The 19,196-nt window shown below is 39.8% G+C and overlaps 2 protein-coding genes across 5 annotated transcripts in view; both read right to left on the bottom strand.

Moving 5' to 3' along the window:
- Positions 1 to 515: 515 nt before the first annotated feature.
- Positions 516 to 12,386, bottom strand: si:cabz01101003.1 (ubiquitin carboxyl-terminal hydrolase CYLD). 2 transcript variants are annotated; one of them, XM_044096955.1, is made up of 17 exons: positions 12,294 to 12,386; positions 11,844 to 12,069; positions 10,192 to 10,309; positions 9,887 to 10,044; positions 7,321 to 7,791; positions 7,126 to 7,231; positions 6,576 to 7,030; positions 5,164 to 5,329; positions 4,883 to 5,024; positions 3,891 to 4,013; positions 3,618 to 3,709; positions 3,394 to 3,457; positions 2,716 to 2,899; positions 1,773 to 1,881; positions 1,548 to 1,666; positions 1,247 to 1,454; positions 516 to 1,165 (listed from the first exon to the last, which is right to left on the bottom strand). In XM_044096955.1, the coding sequence occupies exons 2-17, from the start codon at positions 12,012 to 12,014 to the stop codon at positions 981 to 983; spliced, it is 2,871 nt and encodes a 956-aa protein (XP_043952890.1). In that variant the 5' UTR covers positions 12,015 to 12,069; positions 12,294 to 12,386; the 3' UTR covers positions 516 to 980. The 2 variants fall into 2 exon arrangements, with proteins under 2 accessions (XP_043952890.1, XP_043952891.1); XM_044096956.1 differs by having other exon boundaries at positions 12,141 to 12,305.
- A 1,550-nt stretch (positions 12,387 to 13,936) lies between these two features.
- LOC122819909 (adenylate cyclase type 2-like) overlaps positions 13,937 to 19,196 on the bottom strand; it is a 30,248-nt gene continuing 24,988 nt past the window's right edge. For all 3 annotated transcript variants that reach the window (XM_044096960.1, XM_044096959.1, XM_044096958.1), the window contains 5 exons: positions 18,253 to 18,399; positions 18,062 to 18,169; positions 17,774 to 17,888; positions 15,677 to 15,801; positions 13,937 to 14,975 (listed from right to left, as the gene is read on the bottom strand). In XM_044096960.1, the coding sequence (XP_043952895.1) occupies positions 14,841 to 14,975; positions 15,677 to 15,801; positions 17,774 to 17,888; positions 18,062 to 18,169; positions 18,253 to 18,399 (630 nt within the window). In that variant the 3' untranslated portion in view covers positions 13,937 to 14,840. The remainder of the gene's footprint in view (positions 14,976 to 15,676; positions 15,802 to 17,773; positions 17,889 to 18,061; positions 18,170 to 18,252; positions 18,400 to 19,196) is intronic.

The following is a 19,196-nucleotide window of genomic DNA, read 5'->3' on the forward strand; positions in this document are numbered from 1 at the left end:
CGCACAGCCAGTAGTTGGTACGTTAGCATCGCCGCCATATTGGGGAGGACGCTTCCGCCACATTTACTTACCTACACAGGGATTTTGCGTTATAAAAGTTTTAATTATTCTAAAATATTGTAATTTTGTTATGTCTCACGCATCCTATTTTGTGTTTTTCCATCTTTTGAATTGAATTATAACTTCAGATAGGGTCCAAAGCTATGCAATATACATACTCAAATTTTTTCTTTTTGACAAATTAAGCATTTTGGAGAATTTATGCCATAGACCAAAATAAACTAGGACACAATGGTGATGTAAAAGGTAATTTACATATGAATTGTTCTTGAGTTACCTTGGTGAATGTACTACTTAAATAGCCTTACAATTTAGGGGAATGATGACATCTTTATAGATTAGCGTTAAGCCATTTTCAGATGACAAACTAAACAGTGCTCTGTGAGATATTCAGATATGTCTGGATATTGTTTTTTTTTTTAAACCCGGCAACAACAAATACAACCGAAAACAGATCAAATCTGGGGCTTTTATCATATCAAACATTACCCACAGTGATATGCTGCAACATCTAAACGCCACCTGAAGAATAAAAGTTAAACATGTATGTGCATCTTAGCTGTCAGTTCAGAATAATTATATTATATACAGACGTACTGACAATCAAATAAAGCAGCGCAAACCGTATTGAGTATACATGAGTCACATATAAGAGGCACAGTGGTTCTGTACAGTGTATGCACATTGAGACACAGATATAAGGTCTGAGTGATGAAAGGCTCAGCTTCTTCATGTTTGTTCAAGACAAAGCCCCCCACACCCCCCCAAAAAACATATAACTCCAATAATAAAGATAAATCAATGCTGTGTAAGGTCGGTTGTTTTTGCTACATGATATCTTGTGAGTGCATTTGTTTCTTTTTTTCCCCTTTTCAGTGTGTTTTTCTTCTCTTCTTCTCTCTTCACTGGTTTTCTTCATATCACTTGTAGAGGCTGAGCTCTGGGCTGTGGTACAGGCACATGTAGGAGTCGCAGAGCAGCCTCCGGGCCGACTCCCTCAAAGACGAGGCGTCCACCCTGCTCAGCTCCTCCTCCGACAGGCCCAGGTAGCGGCCCACCTCGGGACACCCCCTCACCTGGGGGATGTTGAAGCCGTTCTCGCCGCCTGGGCGAGCAAGAGAACAAACCAATGTGAGGCTTCCGTGTTTGACACAGGAGAAGTGATTCGTGCTGCCCTCCCGCTCACCTTCTCGGTCCGCCATGCTGTCGAAGAACAACCAGTCGGAGGCCTGGGGTCCGTGCTTGACGAAGCTGACGTAGTGGCTGGTTTCGATGCACGTCACCGCGAAGAGAGACATCCGCTGGCGGGTGTGATGCAGAGGGCCCGACCACGGCCCCTGAGGAACGGCGATCTTGACCGGGTTGTGCGACGCGCGGTTCCTGTGACTGTGAACCTAGAAGAAAAAATGAACAGAATCAATACCGTTCTTGATTTTTTTTTTTTATCATTACTATTTTGACACATTTTCCAGGTGATGAAGGGATACCTGCGTGTTGCACGTCTGGCAGTATTGCTTAAGATGTCCGGGAGTGATGTCCAAGTCTTCGTAGCACTGCACACACTCCCACTCGGCTACAGCCTGGCAGATACTGCACTGCCTGAGAGCTACAGACACAGGCACACGCAGCAAGAGATATATTCATAAATGAAATAAAAACTGCAAACGACAAAACATGATATTAGACACAAATGACAAGGAATAAAATCTTACTGTCGTCCAGCAAATCTGTGATATCCAGACTGAGGCTGGGCAAGATGGCGTCAAACATTTTGAAGTCCTTCCCAAACCGGGGCATTAGCAGAAGTAGACAGGAGGGAGCCTGGTGGGGCAAGGAATATAAATACAAGTTTTTGTAAGATGCTCAGGCTCAGACTTCGTCTGATCAATGTTTTAGTGTTCATAAAAATCCCTATGCTGCGGTCGAACTAAAATACTCATGTCTTGATTCTCTAGTTCATTCACATTTTTGACGTAAACTTAAAGTTCAACAATGTTGGAGTCAACATGGACCAAGAAAAATATTAACGCAACACTTTACAGCAATATGAAGATTGCGTGTTACCTCTGTTTAAAGTAGCTAAAAGAAAGAAGAACTTTTATAATTCTTGGGTAGTACAATTAAAATCCAGCCCCTTGTTCTCCTATTGGCTTCGTCCAGATGGTTTGGGCTTTCGGCTATTGAGAAACGATTGCTTCCAGGAGGAGTGGCCTCTGTTGAGGTATTCAAATTTACCCAATCGGTAACGTTTGTCCATGAGTTCGGTGCTATGAAGCTTATCGGAAACTGCTTGCACTATAAACAACCATCCTCCACCGCGAAGAGAGAAGTGCCAACCTGAACGCGGCTGCTGCTAATGTTAATTCAATATTTGGAAGCGTGGCCGACACAGTCTGAACGTCTTCCTTCACTTCCTCTGCTGCCACGGTTAAAACTACAGACGGACTACGCAAAAAATCTACGTCAATGTGCACAACTTCTTCTTCTTCTTCTTCTGATAGGCCTGGTCAAAAACAGACCGGAGACAATCCAAGTGAAAGGCAGAAAGCCTAAACTGTGCTGTAAGCAAGATTTATTTTTTATTTTTTGGTAGATTAGTTGCACAGGAAGGCAATGGCCATGGCACCAGCTGGATGATGAAATCCCGAGCTTTACCTCGGCAAACTTGAGGCCGCCGTGCAGGAAGGAGGACTCCAGCAAGGACTGAACGCTGGCGACCCTCATGGACGCGGGCGAGGACATGGGGATGGGCGAGTCGACGGGGGACACGGGCGACGGGGGGAGTGTTGGTGGAAAGAGTTGGTAGAGATGGCACTTCTGAGCCTGCTGAGTCACTGATCTGAAACAAAGAAAAAGGGAGGAGGACAGGTGTGATTTTTAGCTGCGGCACGTGGAAAAAGTACTTTCCTCTGGGGTTACTGAAGTCATAAACAGGATTTTTTTTTGGGAGGGTTTTGTCAATGAAAGCAAAGTTTTAAAGTTAAAAAGTACATTCTGTAGCTTCTCTTGCTGCGACGAATGCAGAAAATGACTTATAGTGCAGCAAAAACAACTCAGATTTTCATTCACTTAGGAGATTTCTGCACTTGTGTCTCTGATGTCGTGTGAACTAAACTAGCCGTAGGTCTCGGTTGTGCTGTGCTCTTGCACAAGAACGTAAGGAATGGAGGGAAACTGCAACGTTGTCGCTGCGACAACCAGACATGATGGCATTGTTTGCACATGAGCTGCAGGTCTGATTGCAGCTGTAACCGCGTTTGAACCAGGAAGAGTGTGTTAACCTGCAGCCGGTCTTATGTGCTGGTAGAATAGAGGAGCCAATGAATAAATGACCTGATCTTGAGGAGTGGCTCGACTCGCAGCAGCTGGAAAAGCTTGTTCAGGAACTCTTCGGGATCTGGCAGACAGGACGAGAGAGCAGAGTGGCAACATTCCTTAGTTTTATTAACAGAGACCTTAAAAAATATATAAAGAAACAACAACTAAAAGAAACTAGAAAAAAAGAAAGAAAAAAAGAAAAGCAGGAAATCAGAGTCCCGGACACAATGCATGCACACCTTTTTCCTGGTTGGTGAACCCTGCATTGCTGTTGGCAGCTTCCAGCAGGCGCCTCAGAGCCATGGTCTTACTGGCACACACATAGCCATTCCTTCACAGAGCGACACACACACACACACACACCCGCGCACACACACACACATATTTTAGATCGGGTTCTGTGTAGGGTGGGAAATTTTGTCAGAGTATCTGTGTTTCCATTACAAACGTGCACAAATCTTTGTCTACATTCTGCTAATGTTGAGAAAACAAAATAAAACACACACACACACCTTCTCAGTGGGTTGACTATCTCACAGCGAAGCAGGTCCTGAGCCAGTCTGGAGCTTTGGTTCGTTTCGGCGTCAGATGGCCAAAATAACACCCAGTCTGCCGAGCTGCAGCAGGAGAACAAACTGCAGACAAAGGGAAACGAATCATTGTCTCACTCGTTATCCATTTCTTTGATTGACAGGAAAGAAGAGTCTGTCAGTATCCTGCATCTCGAATAAACCAGATTTACCTGCTCTACTCTGACAAAAAGAAAATAAACATTTAAATGTTTCCCTGTAGGTACCTCGCCATTTGTAAGAAAATGGGTTTCAATCTTTAATGCTTTGGATATTTTTGTTCCCTTCTCCTGACTGGCACATTTGTACAATAAAATATTTTTTTTATATCTTTTGTAACCTATATGGTAACTATGACTTTAGTCCAAGAATGCAGGTAAATTGAATAAAAATCCAACGAGGACAGCTGATCTTTATTTCAGGCTCGTCCAATTTGATGTAGTAGATTATTGAGTGTAGGGCTGAAACAATTAATCGGATTAATCGTGATGAATCAATTACTGAAATAATTGTCAACCGATTTAGTAATCGAATAGTTGTTATTGCTGGAGTATACAGACTCCGCTGAGAGAATAACACATGTAGAAAATTTAATTATTAATTGGTTAATCCAGAAATGGTCAGATTTTCTTGAATTTTAGGCAAGAAATTATTTTTTTTCTTATTTAAAAAAAGGAATTAAATTATTTGTTCCTTTGCATTTTATTAATGTATTTCTAATATCTTTATTAAAAAGGCTTAAATGAAAAACCTGCAAAACATGACAATTATTTCTATCCGATTAATCGTCACGAGAAATTGTTCACTGATAACTAAAATAATCGCTTGTTGTAGCCCTAATCGAATGTCTCAATGTAATATGTAAAATGCACATTTATGGAACCAGGTTACTGCTTCTATCGTTTTTCTCTCAAACACATTCATTTGTTTCTCACCTGAACAGCGTGGCGTCCAGGTAGCAGGAGTTGAGGTGACCCTGGATGCCTCTCTTTGAGCCTTCGTACATCTGCCTGGCCTCGTCCCCGTCCACCGGAGGAGTGTGTTCGTCCACCCGCTCGCTCCCCCAATCTGCAAATGCTGAGAGCCACGGACGCAGGTTGGAATCACAAGAGAACTGGCGACATCGCTTATAATATGCAACAGGATACAGAAATGTCCCAGCTTTCACAGAACTAGGTGCAGCCTAGCTTTGGCTAAGCGGCTAACGCTTTCTCACCTATTGAGTTGCAACGCTCCACTTGGTTGACGGGCTTCTCGGGGACGGGGAACCTGGAGTCCCGTCTGCAGTTGCGGAGCTTGACGAACAGCCCCTTGTTGGCGGGGCAACGGAAGTGGCGTTCGCCGAGGTAACTGCCGTCTGTTCCAACAGACAGCTCCTGCTCCTAAAACGCAAAAGTGTGAAAAAAATGTATATAACACATGTGCTGTAATCAGGCTGCTTAACTGTACACACCCTGAACGTCATATGTTGTTGTATAACTTTCTGATTCAACACCTCTAATCAGTTTTCTTCGGTAGGAGTCGGTCAGCATCCCACATAATTTCCTACTGAACATAAATATCTACCAATATCTTAGAAACTGGCATATTTTCTGTCCCTTTTATGGGATACAGAGCTTCAAGTTTTCTCTGCATGTTTCATCGACTCAAATTTAAGACGATTAAGTGACACTTGCAACATACTTCCACAAAAATATACAAACTCCTTCCAACCAACTGGCGACAAATTTGAGATAGGCGCAAAATGGCTAGCTAGCTGGCTAGCCAGGGTGTGTTAGCAGCTAGTTAGCGGTAGCCTCAACCGCCACGAGTCACAAATGCAATGAAAATATATGAGTACAACTTAAACTTCTGCCTGACAGAAAAACCCAGCAAGAATATCAAAATGCTTGTTAAAATGAATTCAATACATTTTAAGGCCCTTATATTTTGGATACATGAATTGTATATTTTTTAAGAAGACATCCTGTACATGTAGTCGTTGACATAAGCTTGAATAAATGTGTTATAACCTCCATGGCATCTTTCATTAAATTATACCGGTATACTGTTAATAAAACAACCTATGTAATGTTCATTTATTTATTGGTTTAAAACTATCTATTGGTTAATATCATGCGATTCAATGGCTGTCACAAATATCACCAGGAGATATTAACCGAATCAAACATCTGACATTTATTATTAATCAAACTAATGTAGATTTGCAGGTATTTACTGATGAGAAACATAAGAAACTAATTGGATTAACTCAAACACTGACAAAAAAATTACTTCTACTGATGGAGAATAAAAAAAAGGTTAGGGTCGAATCTTTGACTCACAGTGAAGAATAAGATCATTGACTTGTATGTTTAGACAAGAAATAAGAGGTGCAACAACATATTAATACGGATTTGCTTTGGTTCGTGATTCCTTACATTTTCCTTCTATTTTATCCAACAGAATGTCTCATTAATTACAACTCTTTATTTAATTTAAAATATTTTAGAAAACCAGAATGCTCTGCTGTTACCTAAAAGAGTTCTGTGTCGTATCTGAGATCAGTTTTGTGCAGAACCTCAACAATATTTAAAGGTCAAGAGAAATTAAACTGAGCAAGAAATCCGAAGCTGAAGCTACACTCACCAGCTCAATTCCCGCCACCAGCTCCTTGAGGGCCCCTAAGTGACCAATCCATCGGATAACCCCGAAGAGTGGCGGGTCGTTCACCTCAACCATCGACCCGACCTCCAGCTCTGTCTCCAGTCTCGTTCCTCCGTAATCATCTGCACCCTCCTCTTCCTCCACCTCCTCCTCATTCTCCTCTTCATTGTCTACGGGTCTTAAAGGCGAGAAAGGGCTGTGGGAACCGTTGGTGTGCTCCAAGGCGGACACCGGTGTTAGGTTTTGAGGTTTTGGAGGCGGCATTGGGCGCATGAGTAAAGATTTGTTTGTAGGCTTTGGAGGAGGAAGAGGAGGCTTCAGCGCTTGTTTAGCAGGCAGAACCAGGGGCAACCTGGGAGCAGGAGCTGGTGACATCGGTGATTGTTTGGTATTAGGGGACAACGCTGGCTTCAAGATGGGCTTAGGAGATGTTTGTTCTGAAAACACAGAATTAAGAAAAAAATAAAATAAATGAATATTTTCTGACAGTACCACTAGACAATCAATATGTGGGAGAAACCCTGTGATGCACCTGCAAAAACGCTGCTGACGGGAAGCAGCAGTCCATAGAGATGACAGGGAATGTGGCAGAGCCTGTGTTCCTTGTAAAGTCCATCCCAGTTACCAACAGGAGCATCCTACAACAACAAAACGCCAACAGACCAATAAATAAGGAGAAGGATTCAACATCCTGAGGCCAGATGCATCTTGTGTGGTTCATGCTCACCAGAAGGACTCCGACGTACGTCGAAGACGAGGATCGGCCAGGCAATGCGCCACAGAACCGCACCTCCCCGCCGTGGACAATGCCATTCAGGTTGACGCACACTCTCTGGCCGACGTGGAACGGTGGCGGTGACGACGAGCCGCGTGGATTGTTGTGAACGGCGATGGGTGTCGACTCGGCCGTCCGCGAGAGCACGTCCTGCGTCTGCAGCGGGACCTTGGGGCGATTGTGATGGAAGCTTATGCCACGCAGGTGGGGCTGGTTGGAGCGATCGTTGTTGCCGTTGATGCCGTGGTTGGAGCGGCGGGAACGGTCCCTGGTTTTCTCCGGAGCGCGGATGTTGTTCCTGCTGGACCAGTGGCGGAGGCGGATGTGGCTCACGGGGACGAAGAGGCCGCAGGCGTCGGGACAGGAGAAGTAGCGGATGCCCTTGTTGGAACCATTGCAGGTTCCTCTACCCACTGCTGAACCCTGGAGGGGCAACAGGAAGGAAAAACAGGCTTTTCATGAGCAATTCATTGGTCTTTTTTTTTTTTTTTTTTTGCATGCTTTAAAAGGATCCAAATCCGAATAGTCGGATTAATCATAACAAATGGTTAGGTTAGGTTAGGTTAAACTTTATTAATCCCATAGGGAAATTAAGGTTGTCTCACACATTACTTCACATACACAGCAATAAAATTGTAAAATCTGATGATTATCATGATTAATCTGCATTCTACAGATTAATCATGAAAAATCATTGGATAAATCCGATGATTATCATGATTAATCACAATAAATTGTCTGATTAATCATGACTAATCACGCTAAATAACGATCATGCTACATCACAATTAAATAAATATGATTAATCATCATAAACCATTGGATTAATCACAATAAATCATCTGATTAATTGATTTGTGAAATAATTGTCAACTAATTTAGTAGTTGCTAGCTGGAACATACTAATTCAAAAAATGCAGAGCAGTAATTAATCAAAAACTGAATAAAAATATGTACATTTTACATTTAAGATGAAAACACGTAAATAAGTCTTAGCCAAATCTCTAGTGGAATAATTTTGGCTTCACTTGGTTCAGATTTACTGAAGGAATTCTCTGGTTTTGCATTTTAGGCAATGGAATGTATTTCCTTATTATTATATTTAAAAAAAAAAAAAAAAAACTGAATTATTTGTTTATTTGCATCTTTTATACATTTCTGCAGATTTTTTAAATTTAATCCCTTGGGCCTTTTTTATACAAAATTATAATATGCCATTTCTTAAATCGGATTAATCGATTAATCATCAGAATAATCAATAGATTAGTCAATTGAGGGTAGCAGCCTGATTAAGACGTAGTGTTGAGGCCCAAATTAATCTGAGAATATCTGTGGTGTGAACTAATCATAAGGGTGATGGCAAAGAGTTGGATCTTATACCACATTATTTTCTCATTTTATATTATGTTTTGAAAAATACCCAACTCTATGGTTTGATTTGAAAAACCATTTTAAATGCATTACAGTTTTGAGCTTAGCTATCAAGTTTGGAAAGTTCTTTAATTTCGTCAACATTCATCATATTTTCTAAGTAACAAATCAACACGTTTCAATCCATATTTGGACATTCGTACTAATGACATTTGATTTGTTTTTCTGTACTCTTTTTAGTGTTTATACATTGTAAATAGTTTAAAAAAAAATACACATTATGTAAAAAAAAAAAAAGTAAATCTAGTCCATTGTACATTCCTTGAAACCAGTTAAGCCACTTGTGATAACTGCACAGTATTTTATATTATTAATCTTGTTTTCATACACATTTTTAACACTTAAAGATTTTTTTTTTGGTGTAAACCTACATACCTCAATGCTCCTTCTACACCTACATTTTCCCGATGTGTGATAATAAATATATTTCTGTTTTATTTTCTTTTTTTTTTTAAATCTGTATTCAGCGCCCTCGGACTGCTGAGTTCAGGTTCTGGTTCTGCTCTGCATCCCCAGAACCAGAACCAAACGAGGAGAAGCAGCATTCAGCATCTATGCACCAAAAATCTGGAACAAACTTCCAGAAAACTCTAAAACAGCTGAAACACTGACTTCCTTTAAATCTCAACTAAAAACCCACTTGTTTAAAGTTGTATTTGAAACGTGATCAATTACATATTTATTGATGGAATCTGACTTAATGTTGTGTTTTGATTGTTGATTCTATGTTGCATTGTGTTTTTGTGTTTGATTTGATGTAAAGCACTTTGAAATGCCTTGCTGCTGAAATGTGCTATACAAATAAAATTTGATTGATTGATTTGATTAAAATCATGTGCTACACATCCTGGAAGACAGAAAATGTAACCTCTTTTTGTAATTTCTTTATGATTTTGCTTCCACTGATAGTTCAACAGTATAAATACTCTTCAAAGCTTTGTAAATATATGAGAGCGAATAATCCAGCTTTGTTATCCTCTCTGCTTTAACAAGGTTAGGCCTTTTTTTTTTCTTCCTCAAGTTACTTGTTCAACTCTTCCTTTCATATCTATGGAGTTTTCCTGGGAACCCACCCCTCAAATGTTACCTTTAGCTCCACTCCAAAATACAAAGCGCTGCTCCCTCCGCTGAGCGGTCCGATGTACCTGAGTTCTGCCTCGGCCAGCTCATCCTGAGCGCCGAGCAGGACCCACAGCGGAGCGTTAGAGGGGAGAGAAGCCAGCTGTCGCAGGTTGTCGGGATTGTCTGAAAAACGCACAACACACACAAAGATTAGAGTCAGAAAATTTGACTGCGCAGACATTTGTAAAAAAAAAGAAAAAAAAAAGTTTTATGTCAATCTTCATGTGATCGCTCAACAATCTAATTCGCTAAACGCAGCTGGCGCATTACTTAGTAGGTTTAGTCGAACTTCCAGGTCGGACACAGGCTCCACCAGTCCAACGAGGTCAGCTGAGATTTCCAGCAAGTATTTCTTTTCTATTTTCACCATGACTCCATTGTCCAGCACCTGCATGAAAATGAAAAGGACAGGTAGTTCACACAAGGCGGGAAGAAAAAACCCCAAATCAAACCACATTGAGAACGAAGATGACCTTAAATTTACCTTAACAGTGAATTTAAGGTATGGCTAAGATTCACAACGCTTTGTGGGGAAGGTTGACTTCTGATTCAGACACTTCCCTAGTACAACAATGGCAATTAAACCGTAATAAGAACAAACCTCAGTGTATATGACTGGGATTTACTGTGGTGAACAAACATGTCGCAGCACATAATCAGGAGGTTCTCTACGTACCAAGCAAATAATTGACTTCAGAAGCTAATCAGAACACAGACTCTAACTGCGACTGATTTCATTTCTTTAGATGTTTTGCGAAACCCTCAGACGTTTTTCTTTGTAAACAAACAGTGTCATGGCAACTCTGGGGGAGCTGCAGAGACACACGGCTCAGGTGGAAGAATCTTTTGACAAGATGCTCCCTCACTAAAGATACCACAGGGTGGTAGCAGCGCCTTCTGTGCGATTTTAACTGCATGTGGGGGTATTTACATAACTCTGGTAACCATGTCGACCGTGTCGTGAACTCCACAAATTGGGCCTTTATGGGGAAAAAAAGGCCAGGCAAAATCCATAATGGATTCCTTCAGCAAGGTTGAATGAATGGGAACGTGGCATTTCTTAAAAAAATATAGAATTTTAAATAAAAAATATGAACAGGGTGTGATGTTCCTTCTGCAAATATAGGATTTAACTATTTTTAAAATCCCAGTAAAATCCACTGGAGTTGTAATAAACTGTGGAAAGTTTGTCTAATCACTGAAATGCGTTTAAATCTTATCAGGGCTGAAATAATTAATTGTGCCAAATCACTTATTGAAATAATCGTCAGCTAATTTAGTAATCAATTAATCGTTAACTAGAGCATACAGACATGAAAAAAAGGTCATTTGCTGAAAAATTAAATAAAAATACCCAGTAAGCCAAATTTAAAAAAATCTCCTGTTAAACATGTTTTTCTTAAATCTAAGCATTAATTGACTCATAAAAAACAAACATACATAAACAAAACAAAAAAACAGATCAGCCCTACTATGTAATAGTGTTAAGTCAAGCAGAAAGGGCTGAGCTTGTCACATGTTGATGCCAGAAGTACTTTTTTAGCTGTAGATCCACCTTTACTAAAAATGATCAAGCCTATGCTAAAGAAATCCTGCTTTTGCATTTTTTTTTTCAAATAAATTGTTTGCTTTCGTCTTTAAAAATTTATTGAATCCTTTGTTTATTTGCAACTTTAATTTACTTCCAGTGTTGTATAAAACGGCTAAAATGGTACAATAATAAAAGAATTTGACAAATTTTAAAATCCGATTAATCGTCAGAATGATCTATAAATTAATCACATTCGTTGGTTGCCATCCTAAATGTGAATGAATGTCATCGTTGTTCTCCGTATTGCTGACGATATTTAACACTGTGATAATGAAGTGCAGCAGGTTTAGTTCGTGTACGCGACAGAAGTTGCCATGAAGTCAGTTGGTACCTTAACCCAGAGGGCGTCCTTTCGGATCCTGCCCTGGTCCTGCTCTTGGCAGATGAAGCCCCTGCTCAGCAGAATGGGACCCTCCAGATCATCCTGGACCTGAAGGTCGGTCGCGATCAGGAACAGCTTGAAGGAACGACGCTTCCTGTTCTGCTCAGGAGCTCCTGACATCTTCGAGGTGTCTGTACCAGCAGCTGCTCCACGGCGAAAATCGAGCCCTCTTTCTCTATGAAGGTTAAAAAAAAAATTGTTCTCGTTATGAGGAAGCGACAAGAGTGCCACGGTATTTCCGTTCACCTGGAGGAGTAACAGCGACGTCAGGTAGCAGCCGCGGAGAAGTTCGCGTTAAAACTTTACTCGCTCCCACCTCAACCAAATTCCACTTTCCTCGCACATTGTTCACTAATAAACAACTCGGACAGCTTGGAAAACCAGTGTAAGACAACTCACCAACTTTTTCAACTCCGACCGTCAACATTTCCCTTCACATTTAAAGGAGCTCCGCTCAATAACAAACCGCACCATGAATCAGGAAGCAGCGTGATGAACAGCCGAACAGCCAATCGCGTGCGAGGGAACCAGACAAAGGAAGGAGTCTGAGCCAATCAGAAAGCAGGTGGGCGGTACCGACAGCGGGTTGGGGGTGGGGGGAAATTCCACATCGAGTGATCGTTGACGCTCCGTGCATTTCGGAAACAGACACATATACAATAACAACGCAGGCGAATTAATGTATGTATTTTTTTATTGTCATAATTAGTTTATATAAATAGAATAGTAAAAATATATTTCCATACTAATAAAGCTCATTTTTCCCATTCACAGTTCTCAGCATTCCCTCAATACGACACAAACATACAAGTTACAGTTCATCCTTCAATCACAAGTCAAAAAGTGCAATGTCCTGTCCTTCATGTAAGTTTTCATGGCATCATTTCACGCGTGTGAAGAGTTTTTTCCCCATAGAGTCGTGTCAGTTTGAGACATTGTTTGAAACAGTAGTTTAAAGCATCAGGGATTGCATCCGAGGAATGTCACCAGTGACATCATACTCTGGGATCCCAATCGTTCAGGCTATAATGGACCTTACCAGAGGGGCCGCTTTTCATTGGCTGATGCTCATTCTACGTGGTCACGTGGGTGGCAGTCTCACAAACACACGCTTCTCGTTAGCTAAGTACAGCATAATAGCAGTTCTGATACAACTTCTACACCTTGAAGCCTGTCTGCTACACAGTCTTACGTTAGCTAAACAGATCAATATGCAACGTGTACTGTACCTGACACACACTAAAGATTTTATTTTAGCAGAAAAGGCTTTGGACTAAATTGTTACTCGTGTTAGCGACTCTAGCACAAAGTACAGCTGGTCAATCAACCATCGCTGTGTTCAGGGAAGCGCTGATTAATAATCCATAAATAAATATCAAGCCTGGAAACTTGATATCGTAACGGACTGGATGTTTTGTTTTTAACGTAATCTTTGCTCGTCTTGCGGGGCACAGGCGATTGATACGGTAACAAGTGTGCTTAAACTACAAAGAGAGACAGACTAAAAAGGTACGAATGGTTTTGAGTTGATCACCTGTTCGGGTTATTTTACCTTTGTTTACATTTGCTGTGGCTCATTACAGCCGCTGTAGTTTCTAAACGTTGGACCAATTACCCTGTTTGTTTGTGATTATACGTCATTCATAACAAACATCAAAAAGAACAAATAGATTTAATAAAATTTTAACAAACAAATGGCTTCTTTACCGTAACAGAGCTCTTTGGTTCCTCCTATCAGTCTGTAGCTTCTCATATTGAGGTCATCAAACCAAATTTCAGATCTACCATAACTGACCGACACCTGCTGGCCTCAGGTTTGCAACCAGCTTGTGACTGAAAAACCAGTAACCTCCTCCCAGATGATGACATGAACTTGTTATTTCCTCTGTCCATTGTAGTAGCTGATATATTGTGAAAATCAGGTAGAAATTATGCACTAATGGAGTCATGTTTACATAGAAACAATGCGCTACGAGGCTTTGCTTGTGAGACTTGCGGTCACGTGGGTCGGTTGTGGGCGGAGCTTGGTAAGGTCCATAGGTGTGCTGTGCAAGTGTTGACTAAAAAGTGTTAAAAATTTCCACTCCACTCCATCTAAACCAACCCAGACTAAAAAGGTAAACAATAAAAGTTCATTTCCGTGCAAACTCTACTTTTTTTTTTTATCTATTGGTCCACTCATTTTGAGGATGGAGCAACTGAAAAACGTTTTTTGTTTTTACTTTTTTCACATTTTTCCATCTCTGTTTATGCAATCAGGAACGTGCAGGTTTTTCCCTATTATAACAGGTTGTCGGAATAAAAAACATTTCTTTGGTCCACGACTTACAATCTCTTTGCTAAACCAGTGCATTTCAATAAATCAAAACCATAAGGTAAAACATTCCCCCCCCACCCCTCAATATAGAAGTGAGATACAAAAATTATTTTTAATACATGATAAATGTCATTCTTTCAGGTCAGACATTTGTTTTTTGAGGAAGACCAAGTTTCTTTTGTAAAGCTTTTTCTCTTACAACAGTATTTGGTCATTGTGTTCCTACTGGATCTAAATTAGCATTATTTAGGAATTTGGCGACGAACGTGATCCAGCCTTGGTGAGTTCCCCCATTAAAAATCTTTTTCAGTATATAGAATGATACAGCACAATGCAGGCCTTTTAGAGGTCCATGAGGTGGAAGAGTTGTCCTTCCAGATGCCATTTGTGTTTTGTTTTCAGCAGTCAGGATGGATCGTCTTTATTGTCTCATCCTGTAAAAACGGGTTCCGTTGCCGTGATCCTTTCTTTTCGTCGAGTCAGGATCTGGTGCGAAAAAAGCAGCTGCCGTCTTCGTTTATATCTCAGCCGCTGGTTGTGCGGAAACCAGAATGACTCATCCGGCGTTGTGCTCTTTATGGCAGACTGAGCCACGGGTGTTCATGTCGTAGCGCCCAGTTTAAGCTCGATTAGAACTGAGGAGTCGAATGGTCGGTTTTGACGTAGTAGGTGGTGAGTTCTCCTTTCCCCTTCACGTTGACTTTTCCTCGGAGTCTGACGTCGTACCCCACGCTCTGGATAATTTGGGAGGTCTCCTCCGTCACCTGAGTTCATGGTAGGGAGAGGGAAACAAAACGTTTTTGATGTTAATCCAGTCATCTGTTATTAGCATTGTCTTGTTTTGAAAGGGGAAGTGTTATGTTTTCCAGGCACACAGCACTATATTATACCACAATTAAATATCTACGTTAACTACAGTTGTTAAAAAAATGTAAATAAAATGTGACTTAAAAGAAATTTGCTTTGTAATTTAACACCTTGAAATTGGGCTTCTGTCTCTTTAAAAACTCCTGCTCTTTCTGACAGGAAGTCGACACAAGATCACTCCTGTATTAACTCTATGCAGGAGTTAATAGGGCAACGTTTTGCCCTGAGAAGCTCATATGATGAGCTCAGCAGATGCGTAGTTTGCTAATTGCTGCTGGCTAGTCTGAAGGAGCTCCGAGCTGCATCTCAAAGGCTGCGCTGGCTCCACCCAGCCATTTTGCACAACTGAATAGTTGCAGTGGGAGATTCAAGGATTTCTCAAGCATGAATGAAAGAATCAAAGAAACACTCCAGGTATGTTTTTAATGAGGGAATAATATTATAACACAATGTAAAACTAAAGAAAAGTCAGTTTTACATAATATTGCCAATAAGGAGCTTATTTCTGTCCTGGAAATCTGGGGAAAAAAATGACAAACATAGATAAAGTTTATTTTGCAAGTCGTTAATTTGTGCACGTGTTGAGCGTTTTTCTAACCTGTATCTTGTCCAGTTCCCCTGTGCTTTCCATCCTACTGGCAACATTAACAGAGTTCCCCCAGATATCATACTGAGGTTTATGGGCGCCGATAACTCCTGCGATCACTGGGCCGTGATTTACCCCTGCAAGTGGATAACAGACAAGAATACATGCTTGTTCACATTTAAGATAAATTATCATTTTAATATAAAATTGCCTCCTATTTAGGACTTTACATCCAATTTATATTTGCATCTGTGGGTTTTGCATTAGTTTATTATTCAAAATAGTTGAATCCTCTACAGAAAAGCAAAGTAAAAAGGCAGTTCACCACTTTGCACCATAAAAACGTAAGACAGTGACCAGTAATAAACATTACATTTAGTCAAACTCCATCATCAGAATCATCAAGCAAACACACATCAAACATGTTGAGCAATGCTCCAGTTATGAGGCAACTCTAAACAGGTGGAGTTTCAGTATTGATTTAGTGTTTCAGCAGTTTTGCAGTTTTCTGGAAGTTTGTTCCAGATTAGAGATGCATTAAAACTGAATGCTGCTTCTACAGGTTTGGTTCTAGTTCTAAGGATGCAGAGTAGACTGGAACCAGCCGCACCTCTGTAAACCTCACAAATTATGTTTTATTCATTCATTTTTCAAAAACACATCTCAGCATTTAGAGATAAAATAGCGAGACAACTTCTGTTTGTAATTAAAGGCTTAATAATACTGAAAATATTACCAGCGGCAATAAAGATTTGGCAAGATTTGTTGAATTAATTTATGCACATTTTTCACCTTTTTTTGTTTCATTGTGCATATTTATTTATTTATTTATTTGTAGAAATAACAACAGTTTGGTAAAACAAGATAGCAACAAAAATCTAAGTAGTGTTTGTATCTGAACTTTGATTTAAAAGACAGATATCTTACAAAATAAATGTATTTAAAAAAAACATAACTAATACACTACACTGAAGAAAATTCAAGAAGCTGTATTTTTACAGTTTTACTAAGGTGTTAAGTAACCCTTCAGCTGAAGCTACTTTAAAGTAGCATCCTGTGGTTATCAATACATTGTGATTGTTATGATAGCTTCTCAATTCATTCCCACAATAAGTATTTGAACAATAAGTATTTGAACAATAAGTATTTGTAAGAATTGGTTGTGATAAAAACCTGTGAGCACTGATCTGTAGAGCAGAGATCAAATTATACATTTCAAAATCTGCAGACTTTCTGCTTTCCATGGCGCACGGTGATGACATCTTCAAATGTGGTCGACATTAACACAAATGCTGTTATTTCATGGGTTACTAAAATTCAGCTTGTCGAATCTTAACTCCTACCTTCATTTTAATGCACCTGTTGCCTCTATGTCCCAACTTTGCACTACTTGGTGTATCACAATTCTCTAATAAAAATATCTTCACATTTTTGGTTGTAACATGGGAAAATGTTGAGGTGCTTCTCTTTATGAATTACAGCCATTTATTTAGTTCATTTGATCCTTACTGACTTTAATCCAGTTACTATGAGCTATAGGTCACCTAAACAGAGCAGCTACATTTAGTATTTCTTTAGTAATGTACAGAACTTGGGGGACAAAAAGGTATTTTGTTTCAATGCTAGTTTTATTTAGAATTGAACTTGGTGGCGGTTAAGTCTTTTTTTTAATTTGTTCAAAGAATTACACTGAATATAGTCCATTTTAACATCTTATTGTCTTGTATGTCTCTCTAAAACAGATCGGCCTTAAAAATCGGAACCCGTGATTTACCAGTGTAAAGCTATAAACCTAGATTGAATCTGTTCTCACAGAATATTGCACAATAGCTGTCCTCTACTGTACTTTCTTTTATGTTTTAAGAAGCTCATAAAGTCAGAAATCATTGTTTTTTGCCACTCAGTGTGGAATACTGAGATAGTCTATCTCTTCTAAAACCAGTTTTTTGTCTAATGAAAGGCTCAAAAAACACCAGTGAAAAACAAATTGGAAATTCTTTTGCATTTAAAATCTTTCTGGAACCAGAGTTTGTGCTTTAACACATGAAAACAGTTGTTTTTTTCTTCAGTGAACTAACCACTCTCCTGGTAATATTAAAATGAACTCACCGATCCGGAGTTTAAAGTTGTTAAAAGAGTGCTGGTTGAGTTTATCCAGTTTGCTCATCATTGCTATCGCAAACTCCACCATGGTGCGGACAGTAGTGTAGGTCATGTCGATTTTCTGTAGGGGGAGCCAGAGATCACACTTGTTAGCAGGGCTTTTCTTTTACATGCTGAGAAAAAAAAAAAGCCAACAGGAATTTTTCCCTGTGTCAGCTGAACTTGCTTTGAAAAAATGTAGCAAACAATTAATACAAAACTTGAAGTTTTGTTGTTTTTTTTCATTTTACAAACCTTATTGTCTTCTCCTACAGGGCAGTGTCTTAGTCCTGCAGCAGCCATGTAAGTGCTGCCAATCGTCTTAATCTTCTCAACAGAAGAGAATTTGGGCTTAGACAGAAGCTGCATTGAGACACAAACAGACTAAATGTTAGAACGCAGAAGAGAGTATTTAACTTTCTTTCACATTGTCTCCGTGGTCGTACGTCATCGAAGTCCACTATGATCTCATTGAGGAAGCGCAGGCACTCCAGGCCGTCTCCGTTGGCGCTGCTCTCGCTGTAAAACTCTTTGAACTGAGGCATCGATGCGAACAACACACACACGCATTCGTATGACTCGCTGTACAGGTCCTGCAAAAAAAGAAAGGAGATGTTGTAGATGAAGAACTGACGACTAATTTGTTCAAAGGTTTAACATTTGGGAGCATGTTGACTGAGATGTAGGGAGATGTTGACAAAAATCCTGCCAAAAATGTTTGTATGTCTCGTTTTTAGATATATTTTTCATCCAAGGTTTAATATTGTTTTGTTATAAGCTCACATTTCTGTGCATCTGTACTAGGGATGCAAGTTATCAATCGATCAGTTAATGTAAAGTTGATTGATTATTTGAGAAGCTGCCATTTTCTTAAAAAAATCTGAGTTTTCCTCTTGTTTCAAGACGGTAATTGTCTAACACCAAGGGTTAATTGTTTATAATATACTCAATTAAAAATAGACTATTAATTTTGAGATTATTTTATGTTGTATTAAATACCGACTGAATAAACAGAAAACTGTGGTTTTCTCACATTATTAAGCTAAAAATAAAATATGAAAAGTATAAAACATGCGAAACGCTTAATTCCCCATGAACAGAGAGATGTTCGTCCATACAGATGTACCATCTGTGGTATCTTTGGGAGGAATATTAAAACTTTCCTCCATGAAGTGCATTAACTTCATGGAGAACAGATCTGAAATGTTTTTTCATCATGTCTCAAGTTTTCTTTGCTATATAGTGTTTATATTTCTAAACAGAATGACATAAAATGCATTTTCCATCCCAAACCGGACTCTGTTTGGACCGTTTCTCTTTCCCGTGCTGGTATAACCCCGCCATCTTTGTTTCTGTATCAACTGGCTCCGCTTAACAATGACCAGCGGCG

The sequence above is a fragment of the Gambusia affinis genome, linkage group LG18 (assembly GCF_019740435.1).
Source record: "Gambusia affinis linkage group LG18, SWU_Gaff_1.0, whole genome shotgun sequence".
NCBI lineage: Eukaryota > Metazoa > Chordata > Actinopteri > Cyprinodontiformes > Poeciliidae > Gambusia > Gambusia affinis.

Bases quoted from the DNA above. Each gene is read 5' to 3' on its own strand.
- si:cabz01101003.1 (XM_044096955.1), bottom strand. From the start codon at position 12,014: ATGTCAGGAGCTCCTGAGCAGAACAGGAAGCGTCGTTCCTTCAAGCTG. The intron at 3,710-3,890 runs GTGTGTGTGTGT...CGCTCTGTGAAG, and splicing joins ATAGTCAACCCACTGAGAAG to GAATGGCTATGTGTGTGCCA. The intron at 1,166-1,246 runs GTGAGCGGGAGG...TTGCTCGCCCAG, and splicing joins CAGCATGGCGGACCGAGAAG to GCGGCGAGAACGGCTTCAAC.